Source organism: Paramacrobiotus metropolitanus, unplaced genomic scaffold, assembly GCF_019649055.1.
Source record: "Paramacrobiotus metropolitanus isolate TYO unplaced genomic scaffold, Prichtersi_v1.0 Parri_scaffold0000006, whole genome shotgun sequence".
Taxonomy (NCBI): Eukaryota; Metazoa; Tardigrada; class Eutardigrada; order Parachela; family Macrobiotidae; genus Paramacrobiotus; species Paramacrobiotus metropolitanus.
In genome coordinates, this window is record NW_026570226.1 from 1,810,375 (window position 1) to 1,828,332 (window position 17,958).

The 17,958-nt window shown below is 39.7% G+C and overlaps 4 protein-coding genes across 5 annotated transcripts; 3 read left to right on the top strand and 1 right to left on the bottom strand.

The window, feature by feature from the left end:
• The first annotated feature begins 476 nt into the window (after positions 1–476).
• LOC129581913 (CD63 antigen-like) lies at positions 477–3,070 on the top strand. Its single transcript, XM_055473211.1, has 4 exons — positions 477–1,138; positions 1,575–1,659; positions 1,887–2,001; positions 2,608–3,070. Exons 1-4 carry the CDS (start codon positions 741–743, stop codon positions 2,694–2,696), a joined length of 687 nt encoding a protein of 228 aa, XP_055329186.1. The 5' UTR covers positions 477–740; the 3' UTR covers positions 2,697–3,070.
• A 1,821-nt stretch (positions 3,071–4,891) lies between these two features.
• Positions 4,892–7,911, top strand: LOC129581974 (23 kDa integral membrane protein-like). The gene is made up of 6 exons (XM_055473310.1): positions 4,892–5,116; positions 5,500–5,915; positions 6,800–6,881; positions 7,168–7,221; positions 7,299–7,350; positions 7,501–7,911. The coding sequence occupies exons 2-6, from the start codon at positions 5,530–5,532 to the stop codon at positions 7,578–7,580; spliced, it is 654 nt and encodes a 217-aa protein (XP_055329285.1). The 5' UTR covers positions 4,892–5,116; positions 5,500–5,529; the 3' UTR covers positions 7,581–7,911.
• A 3,672-nt stretch (positions 7,912–11,583) lies between these two features.
• Positions 11,584–16,059, top strand: LOC129581798 (syntaxin-1A homolog). Its single transcript, XM_055473044.1, is given in 11 exon segments — positions 11,584–11,976; positions 12,202–12,369; positions 13,407–13,503; positions 13,608–13,682; positions 13,749–13,816; positions 13,991–14,099; positions 14,405–14,484; positions 14,903–14,981; positions 14,984–15,039; positions 15,438–15,554; positions 15,662–16,059. Coding segments are annotated over 11 exon segments (963 nt in total). The 5' UTR covers positions 11,584–11,943; the 3' UTR covers positions 15,743–16,059.
• Positions 16,060–16,113: 54 nt separating this feature from the next.
• LOC129581960 (uncharacterized) lies at positions 16,114–17,808 on the bottom strand. 2 transcript variants are annotated; one of them, XM_055473288.1, is made up of 6 exons: positions 17,530–17,808; positions 17,308–17,455; positions 17,030–17,071; positions 16,907–16,951; positions 16,549–16,691; positions 16,114–16,420 (listed from the first exon to the last, which is right to left on the bottom strand). In XM_055473288.1, the coding sequence occupies exons 1-6, from the start codon at positions 17,713–17,715 to the stop codon at positions 16,352–16,354; spliced, it is 633 nt and encodes a 210-aa protein (XP_055329263.1). In that variant the 5' UTR covers positions 17,716–17,808; the 3' UTR covers positions 16,114–16,351. The 2 variants fall into 2 exon arrangements, with proteins under 2 accessions (XP_055329263.1, XP_055329264.1); XM_055473289.1 differs by having other exon boundaries at positions 16,115–16,420; positions 17,605–17,798.
• Between the last annotated feature and the right edge of the window lie 150 nt (positions 17,809–17,958).

Here is a 17,958-nt window from a genome sequence, read left to right on the forward strand (position 1 = left end):
TTTTTCTGATCACAAAATTATTCTTACTATGCCCCGTTGCCAATAGGATTTAAAGTTACACGCGCAGATTTATTAAAGAACAATACTATACTAAGTACATGGTTAGGTAATGTGCACTGTTTGTGATCCGAAGAAATTCATATGCTGACCAGGAGACAGGAAGTGGCACTGCAGCTGCACTGCGCGGCAAACTATGCATTTTAAATTCGATCTACGCACATGTACTGTGCGCTACTGTACAGCCATGTTCATGTGTAAGATGCGTAAAGATTGTCACTTGGGAAATTCGGCATGATACAACGCAGTAACATCCTCATCCCAACACGCTATTCCAATTGGCGCTATTAAGGACAATCTATCGGAAATCAGATGCAGACAGCTGGGAAGAGCAGCAGCAGCGAGCACATAATTGCCCCTGTTGATACAAGTTCCCGCTCCCTCGCATAGTGTACGCCGCCAACACAGCCAACACAGGGTGTTATGTCATAATTCCAGTCCATAAAATCAATGCCCAACCGACATATCTGTACTGCGCAAGTGATGGCCGTGAAAAATGGCTTTGTATCGATTCAACGCATTCGGTGTCGTCTCGCGGGGAAGAACAAAATAAACGGAGTCTCTAACACATAGCGTGTTAATAAAGCATAATAAATCGGGTTGATAGTGGAGATGATTGCGGAGTAAAAATTTGTTGTGATACCGCACAGGCTGCGCTGTTATCGTGTGTACCGTGATGAAAAATGGGTCTCTGTATTCAACTGAAATGGATTTCGCTGAGCTTTACCGTGCTGTACGTTATGCTGGCCGTTGCCGATCTGGCCGTCAGTGTATCGTGGTGTCTGCATTCGGACGGTGTGGATACGGGACCAGCCGAGAATTGGTTGCATTTTAATCGTGTCTTAATTGTGTTAATTTTGCTGGGAATTTTTCTGGGCATTGCCGGTCTGTTGGGATGCGTGGCGGCGCTGAGGGATGCGCTGGGATGGCTGGTCTTCTCCACCGTGTGCGTCCTGATGTTGGCGTGCGGGTTCATTGTGGTGGCGGTCTTTCTGGATACGCGGATGGCGGATGCGGAGCATGCGGTGAAGAACACGATGATCAGCCAGATGCAGGCCTATAACAACACCGATTTCAACGAGTGCGTGTTTGTCGTATGCATTATTCATAAATGCGTTATGGGTATGACCCGGGAATTTTAATTGCCCTGCAGTGTGCATCATAAACGTTTTCCGTACATTGCTCGACCATCCTTCAGTCGTTGTAATTTATTAACGGGCTGTGTTGTACGGGTAGCAGTAGTGCTAAAAATAACTACAATATTTATGCAAGCAGCAAGCTAAATGTTTTGTAATTGTACTAATTGACGTTTGCCTGTTGACGTCGTGAATTATATAGCTATAACGCGGTTTAAAACATCGATATCTGCATACGATTGCTTACTGAAATATGTATTCCAGCTACTATGTACCACGTATCTGTATGTTAGCCTTAAGTCTACAAAAATTAATCACCTTACAGAATTCCTGTGCACTTGTTTCGTGTTTCCTATTTATACAAGATGTCTTTTTGAGCAGAACCATTTCCTATTGGGACAACATGCAGAGGAAGTATAACTGCTGCGGGATTGAATCAGCAGACGACTGGAGCAGTCTGAGTCAGGTAAGACTGTGATAGAATGCGGATGCGGCATATTTCTAGGCATTGAAGGTACGTAATTAAGTACATCTTGACCTTGTAGATATAGATATGTTCTGCAGTACCTGTATGCTGAAATTAAAGTACTTTGTATATCTATATATATATATAACTACAGAGTGCGACAGTGGCCACTTCAGTTACGATTTACGAATATTTACTGTTTTGGGAATCTTTGTTCCTGGTTTCAGTTGGTTCCGCAGTCGTGTTATCCCAATGGCGGCTCTGTATTTCATTCGCCTGGATGCCTCTTTCACTCTTTAATACCGGCCAGGAAAGCAGTCGAAGGGACTCTTATTTCGACAGGTACGGAAGAAATATGCCCGCAAATCGGAGTACCGCATAGTATTTTATTTTTGTAAAGCGACGTAGCTTAAATACTCGTACTTAATTGCGCCAGTGTTGCTACAATAACGCTAGATATAACGATCGGTCAGCGAGATGCGCAACAAGCATAGTACTGGTACTTGGCTTATCGCTTAATTCAGTATGTGCTATTTTATTTTGCGTTATTTGATTTCTTATTTATATATATTTAATTTATTTAGATAGTAAAACGTTGGTAAGAGATACAAGTATTATTACGCGGAAATGATAAACGTCATCACTATTCCATGACATGTTTAACAAGTTGACAAATCTAGAGCGCAGATCGACAAATTAGCATCTCAACCTCTGCAAAATTCTAATGTGCATGCTCAAGTGCTACATTTATTATCGAATGGGAAATCTTTGTCTAATGTGACGAAAGAAAACTGCTAAGAATCAGATTAAAAGCCGGTAAGGCTTATCGACAGGACATTCCTTAGTTTTTCATATCTTTCTGTACGATAGAATCGTTTTAATTTTTGGAGAACTAGTTCATCACTAGCGAATCGAACGCTTTATGGATTCTTTAACGTTTTCTTGCAGGAGTAATGGCCGGTATCCTTTTCCTTGGATTCATCTGTAATGTCATGCATTGTTGCCTGCTTCGAAAAACACGGGATAAAGAAATTTGAAAATTTTCGCATATACCTTCGTTTTAAATCGACCGATCTCTAGCACACCCGTACAGAAAATGTAAATCAGTAAATTTGTACTGGTGCAAACTTGAAGGACGGCCATTTTTAGACCTGTGTTACGTTAAATAAATATGTTTTATTTTTGAAGTATGCTGTTAATGTGGAGTCGATGATTGTCGCCACGTGTGTTTGAGACGTCGAGTGCAGTGCCTGCGTAACTGCGCTGTATTTCACCATACCATCCAAAATAAGTACGAGTATGGCTTTTTGTTGCGGACAAAATTATAATTATTGTCTTAATGACGCACAAACGTGGAAGAGCTGACTCTGCGGGCAAGCTAAGACCATTGGACAGTATCGTTATTCACGGAATGATGTTTTGAGGCGATATCTAATCATCTCAGTAATCCGATTACAGTAAATGTTAAAAGCAATTGCTGCAAATTTAAGTGTTGTCAACTAGCAGTGCAAACGACACAATTACCTATTTTTCATGGCCCGCATATGGCATGGCTGCAACTGTTTTGCCATTAATTTATGACCAAATATGTTTGCTCATAGTTAATTACGACAATTTAAAGGCGTATGTAAATAAGTGCAGTCATCTCACAATTTGTTGATGGCCGTTTTGCCGGCTTGCATTGGTTTGCTAGTGTGGTGCAGGTTCTCTGGCTTGTAATTAAGTATACGTGCATACTTCTTTTCACAGTTGATTTCTGCAGCTTGGAAAGTCACGTTTCTACCTCCGGCGCACTGTTATTGAACATGCAATACATGATTGGCTTTAGTTTACGCTATTTTTTGTTTTTCTAGCTCACATTTGTTGATTGTTTGTAACAGGGGCCAACGGGACTGGTGCAGAGGCTTTTCGGTTTCTGCAACACTTCTCGTGTATTTTTCTCGAAATATTTGCTCCGCATCATCATTTCTTCGACTGCAGGCGCTAATACAATACTTAATAGTTAAAAATGCCAGTTAGCTATTTATTTCCTCAGTTAGTTATTTATTTGCTCATATTTGCCAAGTTTATATGTAGCTGGTACTGTAAATCTAGAGAAGTGAGCACATATTTTTTGAAATTGCAATAAAAGTGGCAAAGACCAAAGATTTGCACGGAATTCATAGGTGGCGCGTGGCGATATGAGAAAGTTTTGGTATCGAATTTCTGTGCGGAACTTTATTCAACGTAAAGAAATTTATCTGCAGCATTTTCAATGCTTTATTGTGTAAGGATGTCCTTCCACCTTATAACCAGAACGTAAATGGCCACATAAGCCACTAATACGCAAACTTTTTCAAATAAAACTTTTCTGTATGCATTAATTCTTTGCTTTACAAACACATGCGTTATCCTGTGCAGTGCTCTTAATGGGAAAGACGCCCTTTACGTACGTCCAGAAATCCATAACGCGTCGATGCAAATTAGGTATAATATTGCGAAAACCTTCCGGCTTTTGTGGTCTTAACTTGTTGATTCAATACATCACAGAAAAGTAAGCAAAGGTTAATATTCCATTATGGATTTTTGCGGAGTGCGATCTCCTCGGACACGCGCTATAGATTGCTAACGAGATTGCAAACTCGGTTAGTGCGGCATTAGCGCCTATTTGTCTTCCGAGGATTTTTTACTAAATAAACCGCTAATTTGCCATGACTTTTTATATTATCCCACATATGATGATCATGCGCTTGAGTGCATCCACATTATCTATCTGGTGCATTAATTGCCATATATTGTATTTCTGGGCGCGGTCACCTGGAGATCTGTTCAAAATTAATTAAGACCTGGATGCAGTTTGTTTGAACGAATGTTTAACACAATATCTGGCGTGCATATACAGAGCTGCAATTTGTAGTCAATAATATGTTAACGAATTTGCACAACATGGAATTCCCACATGTTCATGCGTTCTCCATGGCAAGGAATTAGAAAATATCACGGTAGCATCTGATTAGACAACGTCGTAAGCAATCAGAGAAAACATTAGACGACGTGGTTAATTATTATCGATCGGAAATGGATGCGGGGTCATACTTTCCCTAACCGCACGGGCACTATAAGTGGCATAACCATGAGGTTTCACCATTGTCTGTCGTGTTATATTCTCTCTTTCAAATCACACCGGTTTTTCTCTCCTGTAATACGGACAGGTATTTAGACACATCCCACCTTATTAAGCTGTCTTCACTGAGCGCTGTACCACGCACCATTCTTTGCATTAAAGTTTCCGTTCCCACAGCATATTCCCCGTGGTGGGAATTGCAAAGGTCATTTGTTGGTAGTGGGTGCCTATTTCTTTGATCCCATCGCCCGTACAAAAGATCAAGTGTCTCGCTGGTTAAATGAATTTCAGTGCCGCTGCTACCTGAACGGATTGATCTCGGCACGATTCCTTCCGCACCGGTGTTCCAGTAAGGTAAATACTCGTACATCCATCCGCGCCCGGAGCGTGATATTGTCAATTGAAATTTTTCTCTGGCTCAAATCGCGATCTCTAGCCTCTAATCTCTGCACTTTAATTATTGACATTCCCCCTGACAATTTAGACCTAATTAAAACCAGCTGAACAATTTTCCATAACGCTTGCACGAACGGTGAGTTTATCGTCAGCAATTAGTTTATCGTCGAGCTATCGACTGAATTTTATTGCTGATTTTTTTGCTTCATTTCAACATAAATCCTGGAAACCATGTATAGTATTTTTCCTTATCCCTCTCAAGGTTAATATTGAATCCCAGTAAAATTTCCTTAACGGACATTTTTTCCAACTATTCATCATAATTCTTGCGTGTTATACAGAGTTATACATCTGTAACTGCCCGTATCAGAATGGGACACTCAAATATCAACCGGGGGTTAAAATATTGCGTGGCAATATTCTTCGCCACATCGATGATCATTGGCGTAGGACTGGGTGGCGGTGCGATCTATGTTAAGCATCGGTTTGCCGGCGGCACGGAAGTGGGATGGACGGTGTGGGTGGCAATTTTGTGTGGCGGGACACTAGTATTAGTCGGCATAATCGGAATAGCCGCGGTCAAACTGGACAGTCTGCTGATCCTGGTGGTAGCCACAACATGCTTGGCGGTAGTATGTGCCGCTTTCGTCGGTTTTACGATTTATGCACAAGTGGAATTAAACAATGCCGGTCGGGAAGTCGGACAAGTGCTCAAGTTGGCCATGCAGCATTATGATCCCAGCGATAAACAAACAACGTAAGCCCAAAACTCACAGAGAAGACAATTGCAAGTAACTTTTTATTTCATTGCATGAACCTGGAAGGTTTTAGCGCGTTGTTGTTTATAAACACCGCATTAACATTAAAAAAATAGCATACGGTAATTAAAACATATAGGCTTGCTCATCTTGTTTGTCTACTTTAGCTAATATTTCACATTACATCGCTACCATCGAATAATGCATTCGCGGTGTCCTTAGTGTGGGCCTCTATGAATATGATTATTAACAATACAGAAATCACAGAAATGTCAAAGAGTACAACGTCCAAGCCAGAAAACCACTCTACTGCTACAAAAATTTTATTTTATTCCTCGGCTTCTTCCATCATCCCATATACAGAAGCAGCTTTGCCTCGTTAGATCTTGTGTTGACAGTTGCTGCGTATCAGCTCATATGATCGAGAGAGCGAAATCCATGGAGTCTTTTTCCAATTTCATTGACTACCGTTGTTTTTTTACATTATGTGTCGTATTGATAATGTCCGTATATGTGCATTTAGTTTTTTATTTCTTTACCCTTTCATATAAAATTGTAAAAGCGCATTATGCAGCGAGTTATAATTAGGGGCAAGCACGTTTTAATTTCATCTGCATGCGTTCCTGGCCGATGTAAAGCGAGGTCGAAGCATTTTAAAGAACTGCTATTATCAGTAACATGCTCCCGGCGTCATATGACGTAAAAGTAGCAATACATACATAAATATCAGACCTTTTCCAAACCTTTCATCCATAGACAGGAAATTCTAGCTGTGAATTCATCCTTTTTGTAGTCTTGTTAACGCGTACGTACAAACTCAGTACTTGGCTAAACAGATTCAGTACCTAATTATTATTATTACCACGGCTTTGTTGATTCACAGATTAGATTTGGACATTTATCAAAAGCAGCTTTACTGTTGCGGTGCGGATGGTCCGGAAGATTGGTTAACCACACCTTACAGAGTGAGTTGTATACCTTTGTGATTCCGTGATCCCAAATCTTACCAGTACCTATGCATTTTTCTAATCCATGATTATTACCCTACGTAATCATGGATAACCTTTTTATTAATTTTGTTCTCGTATACGTATAATTATCAGAATGACGAACGAATATACGTCGTTATGTAGTTGGGCATTCATATTAGTTCTCTTCCGGTTTCTTTGAGTAAACTATAAAAATTTAATAGAATTCGCTATGCATGCTACATACGCGGTAATAATTAATTCCCTACGCCTTTTTCACTAGAAACTGCCCAACTCTTGCAAAGGTCCCCCGCCGCGAACACTGGGCTGTACTCAGGTAAGGTCCCCTACAGTAAAAGGTCTACCGCATGTGTCATTACTGATATACTTTCTATGCCCCGTCTTCATATTCAGGTGATATCCAGCTATGTAAAAAATACCGCTTCCTACGCACTGCGCGCATTAGGTAATTACAAAGGTTAATGCCATATATACGTGTTAACGCATATGTACTCTGTATGTACGTACCGCACAGTACGGCGCATTAATATTGATCGAAATTATACAGTATGTATGGATTTTGTTTATTTAAATATGCCCACCATCTCCATTTCAGCTGCCCTAACAGGATACCATTGTGTCGGACTGGTGTTATGCTCGGCGCTGACCTATGTGTGTTACCGAAAGGGACTATGAAATCACAAAGTACAGGATAGCCATCCAGCCAAACAAACTGCAATAATGTGATAGCATATTGATTTAGAATTTGTAAAGCTGTTATGATGTTATCCAACCGGCATCGGCCATGCGCATAAAAATTTTTGGAGTTGAAGTAAATGAACCCACTTAGGACAAACGCGATGCTAAAATGCACGTAGCGATGCCGACATAATGTGATCTGTTTACTTACATCTTGGTGCTTGCATGCGAGAGTAACAAAGCAAATTAAGGTGACTCCTTTCTTGTCATGTTCTGAACTAGAAGTCTCAGTTCATTGTACTATTGGGGTGGTGTTTCCCGTTAATTTGACATGATTTTAAAGATTAATATGTACAGATTAATATGATTTTGAAGATTAATATGTTTTTCGCTACGGATGTTAAGATTTTGTGCACGAGTTAAACTTTTACAATCCTGAGAATTTATACGATTTACCATAGCTTTAAATCTTCGTTTAAATTCTTGCGCAGCTGTCGCGCTGCTATAAGGTTTCAGTTTATCAACAGTTAATAAGTAGCTGATAAGTGAGACACTGGGAATATACAGCAACATTCTGATACGTTGAGGCGTGAAATATTACGAGTAATTCTGGGTGCGCTCGGTCGCCCATTGTGTTTTATCTTTTCGTCAAAGGGCGACAGGAATTATTACGGTAACAAACCACACCACAATATACATATCTGCTGGTACTAACGTAAATACTCCGAATATATACCGCTTTACGGCCAGCTTTATTAACAATACGAATCACAACCAATTAGTAGTAGAATTTTGGATGAATACAAATCAAAGAGAAGCATTAAAATTAATTTATTACTGTATTTTCTCAAAATCACAGTACTGGCTAACAGGAGTGCTTATTTTCTGTCAGGGAGCAGTTGAAGCAGTACTATGATGGTGATTGTGAATTTGTGAACACCCATTACACCATGAAAGCTTATCCTGAAAATTCAGTAAAAAGGATAAAAAGTCGTATATTACAAGGTTCTTAAGATGCGACATAAAGAATGCTAGACATAATTAAAGAGACAAATATAGACATAATTGAAGCATTTTTCAGCTGGCCGTTAACATTTGGCTGTTACAGACGAATTAGCCGTGTCAATGTGAAATACCGCCGTGTGTACTCGTAGCTTGTGAGCAACAGATCTAGAGCGATCCAGCAGTCTTTGTGAAGCCTAATTAAAGCAGTCCGGACACTGGGACATATGGCCATTATTATTGATTACCACTTCCAGGATTCTGCGAGGAGGCCAGTTGAAGCTTCCATGGTGATTTCCGTTCCAGAGGGAAAGGCATTTCTGATATTTCAGTTTTATTGTTCGGTTTTTACAAGAAAAAGGTTTTTAAAGTCATGAACCAGTTGTGATTGGAATATCTGGATGCAGTCCTAGACGCTTCTCTTACTATTCTAGCTCAAAAGCAGTGGAGAAACCTGGAGGCGTGAGCTCCATTACTTGTTGCACTTTGGTAATAAGCCTGGTCGGTCCATTGGAGAATCTCAAACCTACAAGTAAAATAATTCACCCGGAACAACGCAGCGCTTTTTTGCTATTGCATTGCACCACCGGGCAGCAGATGATGGACTGAGCCATATATACTCTGCCTTAAATTATTCGAGCATTTTCGCATCAAAATATGTCAATGATAATCAGCTGTTTTTCGTGTAGTTTCTAGTTAATTTTACCCAAGAAATCCATGAGGATGCGTACTGTTATCCCCACGTTATCTGGCGCGAACCGTTTTTAACAAGCACAGTCAATCGTTATATGAGTAATAGTTGACTACAAAGTGAAAACGCGCTTAGTCGGATAAGGAAATCTCTCTTTTGATGAACAGTGAGTGTAAGAAAGAGGTTCTAATAAATTTGATTCCACCGTTTACAGGGTGACAACGGTGGGAGATGGCGAGATGCACGATCATCCCATTACGGTTAAGCAACACAACACAAGGTCATCGCAGGTGTTTATTAGCAAGTACAACGTAGCAAGATTCAGCGAGCAAAGCATGCTGAGGAGGAAGAACGCATAAGCGTGGGGCAAGAAGCGCGGAAGGCGCGGAGCAAGATCGGGAGCAAGCTGCAGCAAGACTAATTTCAAGATGTTTCTGACCGTGAGATGCGGTCGGTAAAATGTTGGAAAATAAGGATTCTGATACTCATAACACAACAAGCAGTAAACAATGGAGAAAGGCAATTAACACTCCTACATGTATATAGTATATACATACTACATGTATCTACATGTATCTACATGTATATACATTCTCCTACATGTATATACATATGTCTATCGCTATCGCTGCATCCCTCACGGTGGCGATGACATATACGTGTCTCACTCAACAAGATAAAATTAGGGAGTGTTAACGAAAAAATAGCCGAAAATTAATTAATTTTAGACAATAGTAAGGAGTCTAGGGATAGTCCTGATGTAAACGTGGCGGATCCATTGTTGTTGGGTTAATCTTCCACGAAAAGGTTAATGTTGAGCGATCGGATTCTGCGATCGGTGTGAATGGTGGTGGGCTGGTGCGGTACTGCAGATGGAATGTGTCCCTCACGGTATCCGAAAGTGACAATGCATGAACAGTAGTGCAGCACTAACAGAAGGAAGTAGAAAACGTTAATGCAAATCCAGACACATGCAGCAAATTAATTTTTTTACGAGCTCTTTTGTATGATAGATCTTTACAAAAGATTATCACCATCAGGCAGAAATACCACCACCAACTTACTGCTAGAATTAATTTTGGTATTACGTAGCATTCGCACGATACGAATACAGAAACGCAATATAACAATCTTTTATTGCGAACAGCCGCTAGAATATTCCATACAATTCATGTGTTTTATAAGTTATAAATAACTGACAATGCTTTGAAAATAGTTGCTTCTCTGTCTTTATCTTACTACCGTACCATAGAGATTCTTTAAAATTGAAAATGTAACAACATCAACTTTAAAAAATTTATTACGGTTGGTAACATGATGTATGTTCGCTGCACTGCTGCAGTTGAACAGAACTTTCGCTAAATACTAAATCTGCTCGGCATAGCCGCATGCTGTTCTATATTAGCACCGGAAATGCAACGCTTGAATAAGAAGTATTTTATGCGACTGTCGAAGTACCGTATAACTTCGCGCGCTTTGCAGTACATGGTAAAATCGACAACGCAAAACAACGGTGTTTATACCGGTAAGTTTAACCTCTCGAAGTACTATGACTAATGTAAGGACGAATATTATATAGATATACTATTAAACGTACCTGCATCCATGAAGATGCAAGATGCAGCACGTCAACGTTATGGAACCGGTGTACAGCATAGTGCATACTGCATAGTAGTACAGTCAGGTGTTCTTGTAAGTTTTTGTACGGCATTGCACGTTCCGCTTAGTGCATTTATGCTCGTGCACTGAAAATCAATGGTTTCACGCTGTTGGAAAGAGGTCACGGAAAAATTTTAACATAGCGGAATGTGAAATTTACATTGTGTCGGTCGATCAATAGTCTGGACTTGTATATCTATACAAGTTCACATAAAATTTAACACTCTATCTTTATTACACAATAAACCGTATAATTAAAAGAACTGCGATAGATTTCCAGCATGCCTGTTATCAAGCCGGTAAAAAGAACGTTTACGTGATAGGAAATTACGTTTACGTTTATGTTAGGAAATTTATGGTAGCAATGCTCAGTGCAGCGAGTGATTTATAGGTGATTCGTAAATGAATCATTTGAACGCTATGGCAGATACCTAATTACGGAAGAGCCAAATTTTCACAATCAGGCCGTATACACTCTGCAGTCAACGCAGTATTAAATTCATAAGCTTTTCCGCAGTCAACTAATTCTGGTACGTCATACACCAGCGGATATCTATATTATATATACGTATATGTATCTACTATCCACTCTATACTCGAAGACTAGCACATTCTGCGATTTATTGTGCGCTCAGGTGGTCGAAATGATTCGTCGGCTTTCACTTCCATCGAATATAGATCACACCGATGCATCAAAATTGCTAAATGACCTAACTGAATGACTCATGGCAAGCACACGATTTTCGATTATTTACTCACAGGTCGTTGTGACCAGCACTTGCAATGCCCCAGCACTACTAACGCACTTTTCAGTCTTGCACTAAGTGCTGCGACTAGCATCCGTCTGTGTTCAAGAGAAAGTTAAATTTTTCGCGCGCACCTATTTGCAAAAAACTACTGTAGCCAATGTTGCCGATTAACATCATCATGGCAACTTCGGAGTGACGGCGAGAAGTAGGAATTTGCAGTGTAGCGAATTCTTGCATTCGTGCAATTGCCACTACTACCATGCCATCCAAAGACCGGTTGAGCGAATTTCTGGTAAGGCGTGCAACCGTTAAGGCGTGTTACCGTTAATATCGATGGTATAGATTATACCTGAACATGTACTCGGTACCTACTTAGCATGCACATATATTATGTATCTTGATCGCCAGAAAGCACGTTAACATCCTTAACAAAACAAGATTTCTGCGGTGAACTGAATTTTTTGTGAAAACCATTTGATACGTAGTTTACAAAATAGATTGATTAAAGTTTATTTAGGCACGGAACGATGGGGTTCGGGGGTCAAAACGGAGCTTCCCGTGGCACGCCCACTCTCGACTGCGGAGCGAAAGCGAAGGCCAGCTGCCAGATTTGCCGGTAATAAAGGGGCAGAAAGAAATTCGTGTACCCGTGGGAGCTGGTCAAACCGAGACTTTTCTTCACAAGGTAAGTCAAATGGTTTAAGGACGAAATAATACGGTAACGTTTAAGCTCATAGATTATCATTACATTTTTTAATGCTTAGATTTTTAAAATTATGCCAATCAAGTTTACTTTTTCAAGTTCAGTTTTTTTATCAAGTTTTTTAAGCATATGCAAATCAATTTTATTTTTTCTCGCTCTGTTGGCGGTTGCCTATTACACGGATATTGTCGATGACTATGCGTAAAACTGGTCAGGCCGATGAAGTCTCTGTGATATAGACGCCCACGGTCCACGAAGCATACAGAGACTCGATCCCAAATTTTGCTGTCAAACTTTTGCGTAACTGCTTTAGTTACAAATCGTTCGGTAGAAATGTTTTGCATGCGTCATCTATTCGATGTTTTTTTCATATAAAATAAAAATACTGCATGCCTAGTAATTGTACCCTTACCTGAATTTTGTAAGCATGTTGAAGTTTAACGCACAGTTTAACAGCGAAAGTACCGTCTCTGACGTTAGAACTGAATCTACTTCGATTCGGCAGGAAGCCAGAATGTGTCTTTGGTACACTTTACTAATGCAGTGATTACTTACAGGTAAAAAATCCATGGACCAGTACTAATCGTAACAAAAACTTTTTGTAAATATATGCCGAATCTCCTAAATTAATCCTGTCTGAAGGCTGTTTACACTTGCTACAAGTATTGTACAACCGCATTGCCCATAAAGTCAGCTTGCTTGCAACTTGCAAGGACTTTACTGTTTATTTTACAGCTTGAGTTATCAGTACGTATATTTATACTGATAATCAGAAATCAATATTGATCGTAGCCCTTAATTTTAGTACTTTATGAATGAAGGAGGTTACCACATGAGCTTTTTAGAACCCGGCAGTCCATTCCTGTAACTGCTAGTGCGTAGCAGTGCAAAGCACCCATGAGCCGCCCTTAAGAAAAATTAAAAAATATATGCTCTTAAAGAAAGCATAATTTTCTAGAGAGTGCTTGTTTAATTTTTGTGAAAATAGTATAAGGTCTGATGAGTTGCTTTATTTGCAGGTTGAGCGGGTGTCCAGTTGCATAAATCGACTGGAAAAGGAACTGAACGTATTAAAAAAGTTGCAGTCGGATACTTTAGCATCGCCACTTTCTGCGGGTATTTACTTAAAATGTACTTTAGATTTGAATGCCATTCTGCAAAGTACACAAGAAAATTTATCACGGGACTGGGTTTCTACGATAAAAAAATTTAACTTCCAGGACAAAATGACGGAATTCATCGTATGCTCAACACATTCCGCACAACCGCTCTGGACATACGGAGACAGTTGAAAGGTTAGTTTACTTGTAATATCTTGGCTATAATGTTGACATTTGACTAAACTAATAATTTGGTTGTAGAACTGGATAATGATATTGCTATCACGAAGGAATGTGGTGCCACGGAAGCAAGAATCTGCTTGGCGCAGGTATAACGTGTTAGAAGTATTGGAAAATATTTTTGTAACATGTTTAACGCCTTACATATCGTATATCTATATTTATTCTTCAACGTACAGTATTACAACCATTACACACAACATAATTTATTCGTGCACAGAACATCGTGACAAAATTTTGACATCCAAGTCTCTTTGATCTAGAGAGACGCGTTGAACAAAAACGTTAGCCGGGTTCTGGCGGAATTCGCCCAAGCGGAAACTGATTATCGGCAACGCTGTGTGCACCGGGTGCAGCGTCAGCTTTTTATAGGTAAAGTAGTGTTTTTGAATTGCACATAATCTATCTGCACTGAATAGTGAGATAAGCCGACTTATTGACCACAAAAAAATACCTACCTGTCAACTGAATTCGGTAGCAAAGTTTTACACTAACGTCCCATCATCATTTATATAAGCTGATGTACGAGTATTATTGAGTTTTGATCTATGTAGAACACAGAGGCCAGTTGTTAGAAGTCTATTGTCACGACACTTCTAGGTTACGGCAAAATTAAATCCATTAAAAATCGCCACGCGTTTGTACTTAATATTTATTGCTCTGAAATATATCTGTAGTTGGTCAGCCAGCTGTCAGCCAAGAACACATCGAAGAACTCCTATCACGCAGTGAGCCGACCATGTTATTCACACAAGGGGTAGGTGTACCAGTATATAAGGGGCGAAACTAAACGTGTTCCACGGTTTCCGGCTACTGCTGCCGTCACCCGGCTGGAGTTTTACGTTGTGGCTGAACATGGCGCTTATGTACCGCGCCAGATTTAACCATATGTATTGCCGTAACGTCACACTCCAGGCGGGTGACGGCAGCAGTACTGGGGAACCGTGGAACACGCTTAGTTTTGCCCCCTATACATATGTATATTCCACAACCTGCACGAACCAAGTGGTCAGACTGGAATGATCAGATGAATACACCAGTAAAATAATAATGCATATGCATTGTGTGTAATTTCAAAATGCTTCTTCGCCATCAATGCGTATACGTCTCATGGTGTCTGCACTTTTAAGCGCATAATGTATGATTTGTTTGTGATGTCTGGTCGCCGATCCCAGGTAATTGCCGATTCCCAGCGCGCCAAAGAAACTTTAGCGGATATTGAGACGCGACACGGCGAACTATTGGCACTGGAAAAAGCATTGTCGAATTGCGTGACGTTTTCAAAGATTTAGCCATTCTCGTGGAAAGCCAAGTAATGCTGACTTATTTGGAAATTTTGAACGAATTTTACGAAATAAAATGAAGCGGGCCTACGAAGAGATTCAATGCAAAATAAATTACACATACATATTCTCATTCTGAATGTACAAAAAAACATATATCGATATTATCGTTAACTAAATCTGAATCTATTTTTAAAAGTAAAAAACTCCTGAAATGCTACGATATCGATGAAGATTTTGTGTTTGCTGTATCTGTGATATTTATATACGTAATCGAAGTACGTAATAGCTAACGAATTTCGAAAAACATGTGGAAATATCTATATGTACAAGTACAGAGTACTCACCGGCGCTGCGGACTATTACTAACAAATAATACTTCGGTAACACCCCCTATATGTATAAATTGACCTTTGTGCGTTTATAGGGAGAAACAGTTACTGCTATCGAAACCAACATTCAACTAGCAAAAGCTGGAGCCAACGATGCTGGGAGCTTGCTAAAAGAAGCCAGAGCTATGCGAAAAAGTGCCAGATCTAAAAAGGTTAGTGTCTAGGAGTTGTAGGTAATTCTTCCAGGAATTGTGCATGTACTTGAATTTTTCGATAACTTCATTCTTTAGAGAAAACTCATCTTACTTTGCTTTTACAGAGAAAACTGCTTTGCTTTGGAGGGATATTCTTGGGGATAGTTACAACCATTATTGTTCTTGCTGTATATTTCTCTGCGTGACTGAAATTTATGCGATATTTTGTATGTATCTGTGTAAGTTTTGTCGATATTACGCACTATGTTTATGCATTCTCTTTTAAACGGCTCCTTGCGGAATTTTTTTGTAGAAGTAATAACTTTTCGGCTTTGTGCAGAAGCCACTGTTTGCTTGTTATGACCAAATGTTCTAGCTTCCTTTTGTGGTAATCGCGTTGAATCTTTTGCGTTTCATTGCCGACTTTGTTTTGGAAGCGTACAAAGGGTCGCGACATAGATCTGAATTGAGAAATAGTTATACGGCGGAGATAATGGTCGTGTTTCTTAGTTAATAAAATTAAAGGTTACGAGCAAAGTAGCTACTGTTATTATCCGTCAAGCAGAAGCAAAAGCATGTATTAAGAACCAAGTTTTCGGGCTGATGTTTTCATTGCCAGCTTGTTGCACGTGCCAGTGTCCATTGCAGATTAAGTATAAAATATTTTACGCTTATGCTGCTCCAATGGCGCACAAACGTAAAGCTACAAGATAGCAAGCTCGAACTAAAACTGCATTATGAAATCTGGATATTATAGCACAAAATATTGAAGTGAACAATATAAAGCTGAAAATTAAATTTGGGTAAAAATTGGGTCATCTGTCGCTGTGACCACCATAATACTGGATTTGTTGGGTGTTATGTTGGGTCATCATGGACATCATCTGCAAAACCAGTAGCCAATAATTAAGTGCTGGAACAAAGATTTCAAAATACGCAATAGTTTGCTGCACGTTATCGTTATTTTACGTTATTTTGGTGCACAAATGCGGTTATATTCCATAGTGCATACCATGGAAATTAGTGCTGCGTTGTTGTTGCCTCCGTTGCCATCCTGTCTTCCGTTTCCGCCGCCGTTGTTCATCAACAGTAGCGGTAACAATGCCGCCATGTTATTATTGTTCCCGCTCTGAATTATCTGCATATGATTGCCCCCTTTAATTATAAGAAAAGAGCACTCGTAAGTACTGGGATATGCCGCAGCTTTAAACGATCGAGCGGTAGCAAGGCGACGTGTTGGCAAAATAAGTGGGCGAAGCGCACTGATTTTCAACAACCATATCCATACCTGCGTGCATGCTGTATTCATAACGTATACTGTATGCAATAATTTGCATTTTCCTGTGGTTACATATAATCCAATTACCTACCGGAACCATCTCTATGATGTGCCGTCAGCACCGGCCGATGTATTTCTGGAAACAAGAGCTTTAATTTTATTATACGCCGCACCAAGCGAAGTTCTTCCGTTACATGGGCAAACTGAATTGTACCTATCGAGCGGGAGGTATTCCGATTTTGCGGTTCGTTTTGTTCTGTTAAACACAAAATTTTTGATAGCATCACGTAAGCAACATCCGGCGCAGAAGGTGAACAGCAAACACTGATACCGTGTGCCACGTCAATATATATACAGCCTCGATATGCGGTTATTATAAAAATATTGGTAGACCGTAATATAGTTAATATATCTTTGCAAAGCATTAACAGTAGTATTTTGACTATCTATTTAATGCAAAAATTTATTTGCGCAGTTAAAGAATTTACGTACCTACTAGGGTAGAATGCAAGATTGAACTTGGAGGCGGCGGAACAGGAGGACCGCGATCCGTAGCATTCCGCATTGCTGATAATCGCTGATAAAAATAATCATACGCCCTTCTGGCATGATGAGCATCGGTTGATGTGTCCATTTTATCCTGTATAATATAATTGTGGTAATAAACCCAAATACGTTAGCATGCAGAGATTGACACAGATAACGTTTATTGACCTTTCCACTTTGTTTGGGATTAAAAAGTTGTAATTTAATTACTCGTAGATGCTTCTTATAAACAGGTGAAAGTACCTTCTTTACTACTGTAGCTATGGCAGTCGAGGCAAAAAAAGCACAAAATATGACGGTAACCGATGATTTTATCAGCATGATGGTAATCCTGTTGAGAAATGATTCGCCCATTTAATCCCACTGTATTGGGAGTACAGAGTGAGATCTCAGCAGGATCTTTAGCCCATCAATATCGTATTAAGCACATTACTTTCTGGATTAAGTTGCTGAGGTCATCCCATTTATGCTGTCATATGTATACGTGCAAAATGTTGTTTTTTGTGCATTACACGCATATTTACTGCATAAATGCAAAATTTTAACGGGTGTCCGGAAAGTTACACCAAAACGTAAAATAGCTGACGTAAGTGTAAA